General features: G+C 43.9%; 1 protein-coding gene across 1 annotated transcript in view; it reads left to right on the plus strand.

Annotated features, from left to right (window-relative positions):
* The first annotated feature begins 5,096 nt into the window (after positions 1-5,096).
* The window catches only part of ostm1 (osteoclastogenesis associated transmembrane protein 1), a 5,492-nt gene continuing 1,926 nt past the window's right edge, over positions 5,097-8,662 (plus strand). The window contains exons 1-4 of the mRNA XM_080022472.1: positions 5,097-5,376; positions 5,778-5,892; positions 8,360-8,457; positions 8,574-8,662. The exon at positions 8,574-8,662 is cut by the window's right edge and continues 22 nt beyond it. Coding sequence (XP_079878598.1) covers positions 5,107-5,376; positions 5,778-5,892; positions 8,360-8,457; positions 8,574-8,662 — 572 coding nt within the window. The 5' untranslated portion in view covers positions 5,097-5,106. The remainder of the gene's footprint in view (positions 5,377-5,777; positions 5,893-8,359; positions 8,458-8,573) is intronic.

Here is an 8,662-nt window from a genome sequence, read left to right on the forward strand (position 1 = left end):
CCACCAATGTATGGTTACTTCTTAAATAATAATAAAAATAATCATCATAACAATAATAATAATAATAATAATAATGAGAGCGGGATCTAAACCTTCCAACACAGACAGGCTACTCCCACCCTTGTTCCCTCGCCAGCCCCTGCCCACCCGTCCTGTTCTGTTTGGCCACTGGAGGTTGTCAGTCGGGGTTTATGTCCAGTTCATTGGAGCTGAAAGAAGTCAGCTCCGTGTCTTGTTATGAAACAAGACGTCCCTGCCTCTCGGTTCTGTGGTTGTGTGGGGGTGTGGTGGTGGGGGGTTGCGGGGTGGAGAGCGGTGAGAAGTGGTCTCGGAGCCCTGCGGCAGGGTGAGGTCCTCCCGAACGGTCGGCGGGGAGGAAGTCAAAGCGGCCTGTGTGTTATCTATCCCGTCGGGCCCGCATGGGCTCCATCATCCGAGTGGGTACCCGACCGGGGCCAAACGGTGGGAGAGAGAGAGAGGGGGAGAGGGGGTGAACGACCACACACAACAAGAATTAACTTCTCGCAAGCGATCATAATGGAATATACATGGCGTGTGAAATAGTTGCGTGGGCTGGATCTCTGCGTGGTGTCTAACCGTGACCCCACGCCGACTGCCGCAGAGCACCTGTGCGAGCAACGCGCAAACACACACGCACGCATGTCACTAGCAACGTCTATTCAAATATCGGTGGTTTGCAGTCTCATCTTGAACTCCCCCCTCAAAAAGAAAGAAGATCAGTTGGGATTATTTCGATTTAGAACAGCGCCATAAATACAATAAACCACGCGAGTAAATGAAGAGATGCATAGAAAACGTTTGAACTTAAAACAGCATTCAATACTTCTTGTGAGGTTGCAACATTGTTATCGAAATATATGAGAATTCTGAGGACACTAAATGTGTCAAGAGAATCAGTGTGTCCTATTAGTGCAGGTCAGTATTTAGGTGTGTCTAAACCATATATGCACGGCACGCACGCACGCACGCGCACACACACACACACACACACACACACACACACACACACACACACACACACACACAGGTATACCTTCAAAAGCAATATTAGCAAAATATCATATATAATTATTATTATACCATGGCAGTATATCAGGAAATACATATAAGACATTTTAAACAGCAACAAAGCATCAATAAAGCCTTTTTTGAGGACATTAAATAATGAGGTTGCTGTTAGATCGATTATCCGATTATGAGGACACTGAGTGTGGATCCCAGTCTCCTGTTAGTGCTGGTGCGCGGGTTAATTCAGGTGTGTTGTCCTTTTAATATAGGCACGCCACGCACGTACGCACACATTCCGACATAATGTGGATATAGAACCATAGAAAAAGCTAACTTGAAAAAAAAAACAAAAAAAAACAACAAGATTAGTTATTATTCTGTAGATTTTAAAACGGCACAAAATCATGAAAATGTGGAATTTTTAAAAATGACCTAACAGCCTTGAAGCCTTTTAGCGATAGGGTGATACTAAATGTGAACAATCAGTGCCCTCTCAGTGCTTAAAACACACACACACACACACACACACGCACACACACACACACACACACACACACACTTGGTGGTTTGGGATTTATCTACGGCATTTAAGAGCTTCTATTACTTCTTGGAAGGCACCATTCATTTCTGCGGATGGCTTTCACTGCAGACCCAACTTGGAGGTTCTCTCGGCCCGGCCCGGTTCCCTTTCACGGGAGCCCAGAACACCCCCCGCCCCCCCCCCCTCCTTGATCCGCATCAATTGTCATCCCGGGTTCTGGGGCACTTTGGCCCGCCAGGCTAGTGGGCGAAGTCAGGCCTTAATCCCCTGCAGAGGAGAATCACTCGGAGGGGAGAAAAGCAACAATAACCAAGTCAAGCGTAAAAAAAAAAAAAATGAAAGCGAAATCTCTATTATCACCGCGTGGGATTCGCGGAGACGCGGTGGGAGCGGGAGGCGGAAGGGCCCGGTTCGGGATGCGAGTCAGAAGCGCGGGTCGCCGTGGGTTGGTCGACTCACACGACGAGGAGGGAGAGGTTGCGCGGCGAGGCGGGGGCCTCCCATCCCGACACAAGCATTAAATGCAGTCTGACTTTATGTTGTATAGAGTGGGGAAAACAAGAAAAGAGCCACAGTTCTCCGGTGAAAGAAAGAGGGTTTGGCGGATTAGGGACGGCCCGGAGGACGGAGAATAACTTCTGCATAACTTGAGAACGTCGCTTTCTTTCCCCCTTCGCCTTCAAGTTTAAGGCGAAAAACCCGCTCGAAGTGACCCTCAGCGAGCTGCGTTTCCCCTCCTCCCATTCTACATTTTGCAAGGTTTACGAAATTACAAAACGTGGGACTATGTTTGGATTGGATTTCTTTGATGGTTTTCCAAACGCCCTCAAAACAATACAACAACAAAAAAAAAAAAACGTGTAAAGCCCTTCAATGGCAGTCTGGGAAGGGGTTCGTGTTGTTCGAGATCAGATCAGATCTTTTTTATTCAACAAAAAATTCAGTCACAATATATTTCACCACCGCCTGGTTCTCTGCGCTCGGGGCGATGGGAGACTCCGGGTGAGTTGAATTAGTGGTACCTCGACTTACGACTGCATCTACTTACGACTAATCCAAGGTACGAGTAGCGATAGTCGCGAAAATTTGTATCGACTTACGACCGACTGCTCCAAGATACGACCGTGGAAATTTGCAGTTGGCGCGACGGCGGCCAGGCAGCAGTCAGTCAGCAGTCAGTCAGCAGTCAGGCAGCAGTCAGTCAGGAGTCAGTCAGCAGTCAGTCAGCGGTCAGTCAGCGGTCAGTCAGCGGTCAGTCAGCAGTCAGTCAGCAGTCAGTCAGCGGTCAGTCAGCGGTCAGTCAGCGGTCAGTCAGTGGGCGACCTACATCATGTGTGCACGTGGTTCGTGGCTTATCGATATTTTTTTCATATTTACTGTGTTTGTGCTGTGTTTTTTTTTCCACCCTTCATGATTTCATAATTCATATGGGAAAAATTGCTTCGACATACGACTGTTTTAACACACGACCGTTCTTGTAGAACGAATTACAGACGTAAGTCGAGGCACCAGGTGTCCAGGACGAGTGTCCTGCGTGGGGGAGGTTTCGTTAACAAGCCTTTGATTATGAAATGCAGTCACCCATGACCGTCCACCTGACCAAATGACCATATGTAGTTTACATACAACCATTTATCAGAAGATCGTTCTCTCATAATAATACTACAACAACTAATAATAATAATAATAATAATAATAATAATAATATGTATTATGAATAATCATACATTGTTAATTTTGTGATATTATTATATAATTATTTATACTGATCATAATATATAAGAATACATTACTATGATCATCTTTATTTTGATTATATTGTTCTTATTAATAGTAGCACTAGTTAACAGTAATAGTAACCGTGTTTTGTTTATGTTCTTTGAAAAAAAAAAAGTATACATTTTTTTAAGGCCGTACTTTGAAAATGCGTCCAACGATGGTCATTCATGCGGGGGGGAAATGCAAGATTATTAATGGTTTTGGTTGCAATCATGTCTTTTTGTGAGATCCACGCTAGAAAAAAAGAAATAAAGGGACGAGGAACATCTGAACAATTAGGTGAAGTCCGGACAGGAAAAGAGGAGTTAATGAGCAAACAGCGTGCTTTGATTGGTGTATTAGAGGCCAGAATCCATATAAAAATTCCATATTTACCGCTAGACTTGTGCGCGGGCATAATAGGCCCTAATGTCACCCAATTCTTCCCCCTTATTTTCATTAGGCTCTGATGACTGCGGAATTGCAGCGGCCTGCAAAATATCAAGAGCCACTAATTTCACATTAAAGACCATTGACTGCGGTGGCTTGATTCGAGGGTTTTTGACAATTATCACAATCAGAATTTGAGCCCAAATCGTTTACCTTGACTCCTTGATTATTTGCTCCGAGCCAAGCGCACATTCGAAAATTGTATGGTGTCATAGCCACATGGCGATAAGTAATAAGGAGGCAACCAGAAGCGCGAGAACGGGAGGTGCAGCCGTCTCCACGTCCCCACGCCCCACCCAGCCTTCCCACACGCTCACACATCCATGCGACCCCCTCCCTCCACACACCGACTCATCTCCTTTTCACTTGTTCTTCTACGTCCACCTCCCTCTCTCTCTCTCACACACACACACACACACACACACACACACACACACACACACACACACACACACACACACACACTATGTGCGTCAAAATACATAAGATAGCTAGATAGATTCGTCATTTTGCAAACACCTCTCTCCAAATTTAACGCATAAGGACAACTCCCTCACACACACACTCATCTTTTTCACATATTATTTTTCATAAAGACAGACCGACAGACAGGCAGACAGACAGACAAACAGACAGACATATAGGCAGACGGACAGACAGGCAGACATTTAAACAGACAGACAAACAGACGGACATATAGGCAGACGGACAGACAGGCAGACATTTAAACAGACAGACAAACAGACGGACATATAGGCAGACGGACAGACAGGCAGACATTTAAACAGACCGACAGGCAGACAAACATACAGACGGACAGACAGACATATAGAAAAACAGACATATAGACAGGCAGGCAGACAGACATATAGAAAAACAGACATATAGACAGGCAGGCAGACAGACATATAGAAAAAACAGACATACAGACAGGCAGGCAGACAGACATATAGAAAAACAGACATATAGACAGGCAGGCAGACAGACATATAGAAAAAACAGACATATAGACAGGCAGGCAGACAGACATATAGAAAAAAAGACATATAGACAGGCAGGCAGACAGACATATAGAAAAAACAGACATATAGACAGGCAGGCAGACAGACATATAGAAAAACAGACATATAGACAGACATATAGAAAAACAGACATATAGACAGACAGGCAGACAGACAGACCGCTCCCCGTGCCCTCTGCTCTGAGAAAACGGAGGAAACCCGAGGACCTGCGCCTTGTTCTCGCGAGATCATCTTACAAACTCTGCTGTGACAACACGGAGAGAACCCGGAAGTTCACGGGCTGTTCGGACCAAAAAGCAGTCCGCCATGTCTCGCTACGGAATGTTTTTGGTAGCCCTGCTAGTAAAACTCGGCGCTCCTGCAGACTCGTCTCTTGCCCTCAACTCACTCTCCGCCTTTCCGGAGGATCTGGAGATCAGCGACTACTGCGTCGATCTACTGCGGGTTTTTGGGCAGCGATATGTCGCATACGTGAACTGCCTGGTGTCATCCGCTCGACCTGTCAAAGTGTGTCACAACTGTTTCTCCAGCTATGGCAGCATAGTAGAAATCTACGCAAACATTTCATCCGATCAGGTAAAAGCCAAACGTCAAACTATCTTTTTTTTTTATGCTATTTTTCTTATGCACATTTTTATTTAATGTGTAATTTAATATTATTATCGATGTTTTTGCTCAGCTTATTTTTTTATAATTTGTTATTTATTGATTAATTTATTCATGTTATATTTATTTTGTTCTATTTGTTTATATTATATTCATTTGACCCTTTTATTATAGTGAGTAATTAAGATAAACAGCCGGTGAAATGGCCTTATAGATGCTTTTGGCTCAGTATCTGAGATGTAAAACTTATAATTATGGCCGATCCAACAGAATAATACCATCCATTCACATCTGGATCGTCATAGACTTGGCTCTTTGAAAAGTCCAAGGTTGTGTTTTGTGTACAAACCACAGTTTGTCTCGGTCCTCAGGTGGGTCCTGGTAATGTGAGCTGCAGGGACAGTCTTCTGCGAAGCGACAGGCTGATGCTGGTATACCTGCTGCAGAGCAACCTGAAAGGCATATGGTCTGAATCAGACTGTCAAAGTATGTTTTCAAGTTGCAAGTTATCAGAGTTCCAAACAGCGCAATTCTGTTTAAAAAACAACAACAACAACGTCTGAATGATTTAATTTGTCAAGGGGAACAGTCTCCAAAACCATGACCACATCTAACAAATGGGGCACAACCTGCATCAGCACAGAGGGCGAGTTGGCACAAGTCAAATCTCATTGCTATAGACACACATATTGTATAAATACCACAACAGGACAGAAAAATTACTTATGGCAGGGCTGCTATTTGTAAACTGCTTGTATCCAAGGCCATTGCACAAAGCCTCATAACCTGTTGCATCGAGCACAAAAGCTGGACCCCTGAGTAATGGAACAAAAGTAATATGGTCTGATGAGTCATCCCCTATTTCCTATATCTGGATGAGCTATTGTTGGAAAACCCCAAAGGATGCTTTCAACCCACGATGTTTGTTACCAAATGTTGAACATGATGGGGGATCAAACAAACAAACAAGCTCACTAGTGGGTCCATGAACACCAGGATGCAGTCAACTGCCTGGCATGGCTTCCCAAATCACCTGATCCAAACATATCTAAAGCTTTATGGCAAGTTGTGTAACGAAGAGGGCAAAGTTTCCACTTCCTTTATTTCTCACGGAAGTGGATGCCTTTCTTCTTGAAAAAATGGTGCAATATCTCAATACGTCTCAGTTAGATATCCTCCAAGAAGGATTGCAGCTGTTCTGAATGCGAATGGTGGCATTATTCCTAATAATATAGTGTAAGGCAGGGGTCTCAAACTCAACTTACCTGGGGGCCGCTGGAGGTAGAGTCTGGATGAGGCTGGGCCGCATCAAGTATTCCACAAAAAAAGGGTTTCAAGTATTCCAAAAAAAAAGTACAACTGATCCAATCTTCTCAATCTTTATTAATAACAGTTCAGACCATGAACGGTTCTTCAGAACATAGGCTTCTGTTACCTACTCTTTGCTGCCAGAGACCTGGCAGCGCTTTCTCTTACACAGCTGAGCCACATTTGGCTTGAGGGAGTAAGCAATTGAGACCCTCAGTACGGCTTGAAGATGCTCATCAGTAAGTTTGGACCTGTACTTTGACTTATTAAAGTTCATGGCGGAGAAGAGCTTTTCACACAGATATGTCCATGTTACTCCACCTGTCTTAATTCTTAACATCAAGTGCATTGTCTCATGTTTTATATCTTTCAATTTCTTGCTCTTTTTGATTAAATTGTTCTTGGTAAATTTGTTTTCCTTTGCAATCGCACATATGTCCTTTTTCCTTCTCTTTATTTCTCTTGTAATAATAATCTATAACTTATTCTTCATAATATTTAGGTTCGAACCACCATTTGGCTTTTGTTCTTGCCGCCCATCTCATGTCATTTGCTATCCATGTAATTCTTTTCCCTTTCCTATTGCAACACTCAACTGTCTTTATTAGGTCACTTATTTGCTCTTGAGTCCGCCCACTTCCTAAGTCCTCTGTACCTTGCACTGGGTGGCAGGATATATTTTCCTTCCACTCGGTGTCACTTCAGATTCACATTTCAACCAAGTGACTAACGTTGCTAATTCGCGTTGGCTAACTTGTCAACAAACACCACCGGAAGCTGTCACGAGCCTGAGCTATGGTAGTCCATAAGTGATAAAAAAATATAAAACGGCCAGGGCAACGATTCGCGCAACGACTCGGCAAAAAGGTGCGCGTGAGAAAAACGCGCGGGCCACACTAACACTAAACTTTGATGTCAAGTAGGCGGCCACAAAATATCGTCCTGCGGGCCTCAATTGGCCCGCGGGCCGTGAGTTTGAGACCCATGGTGGAAGGTGTATCTATTATTATGTCTACCCCATGTATGTCGCTGCAGCTTTCCAACTGGAGGAGGAGCTTTAGCATTAACAGCATTTCACATTGGCCCTTTCTCAATCTGCATTCTTGTCTCTACTTGTGTTCTTATGGACTTGTGAAACGTCATCAGTCGCAGCCCAAGTACTGTTCCAATTCAAAGTCCGCATCAAGCCAAGTCCAGTCCAAATGCCCGGATGTGGACTTGCTCCTCCCAGGATGCATCGGTGGTGACTGGTGTGGACTTGGGACAGCCAAGTATCCCAGAATGCATTTCGCAGAATGACCGTCCTGCGTCCTCCCGTCCCCAGGAGTCTGTACTCCCGAGTCAAACTTACCAAGTCTGAACTACCAAGTCCGCAAGTCTGGACTTCGAGTACTTGGTATTGAGAACCAGCTAAAGTCTTTCCCAAAGTAACACAATTATTTATTTTATGTATCAAACTGCAACAAATATCTCTAGGTAATACCACCATTTGAAGGAGGGTGTGTGAGTTTTGTCATTGGGATTACTAACCATGTACCTTTTTGTTAGTATAGAAAATACAGTATCTAAAGTGAATTCACTTCTCTGACTAAAATTTGTTAACTCATTGCAGTTTTTATTTTATTTTGTTTTCTTGTTTGAGTAGATTGTGTCAACAAAGGACTTCACAGCCTGACCAACGACACACTGTACTTTATGACCGCACTCAACCAATCACTTTCCTGCTTTCAGAAGTATCAACAGGTAGGCCAAGGGCAGATGACATTTGTGGAGGGGGCTTTTTTTGCTGGAAGTTTATTAGAAGGCGTGGTTAAAAAAAAGGTTCTGAAACGTATTTTTGTTTTTGTCACTCAAAACAGGCAAACCAGTCAGAGCTGTGCAATGAGTGTAAGAACACATATAAAAGCTTGAATGATCTTTACAGCGGCATGGAGAAGAACAACACTCT

The sequence above is a fragment of the Zeus faber genome (genome assembly GCF_960531495.2).
Source record: "Zeus faber genome assembly, chromosome: 2".
In the NCBI taxonomy this organism is placed as follows: Eukaryota; Metazoa; Chordata; class Actinopteri; order Zeiformes; family Zeidae; genus Zeus; species Zeus faber.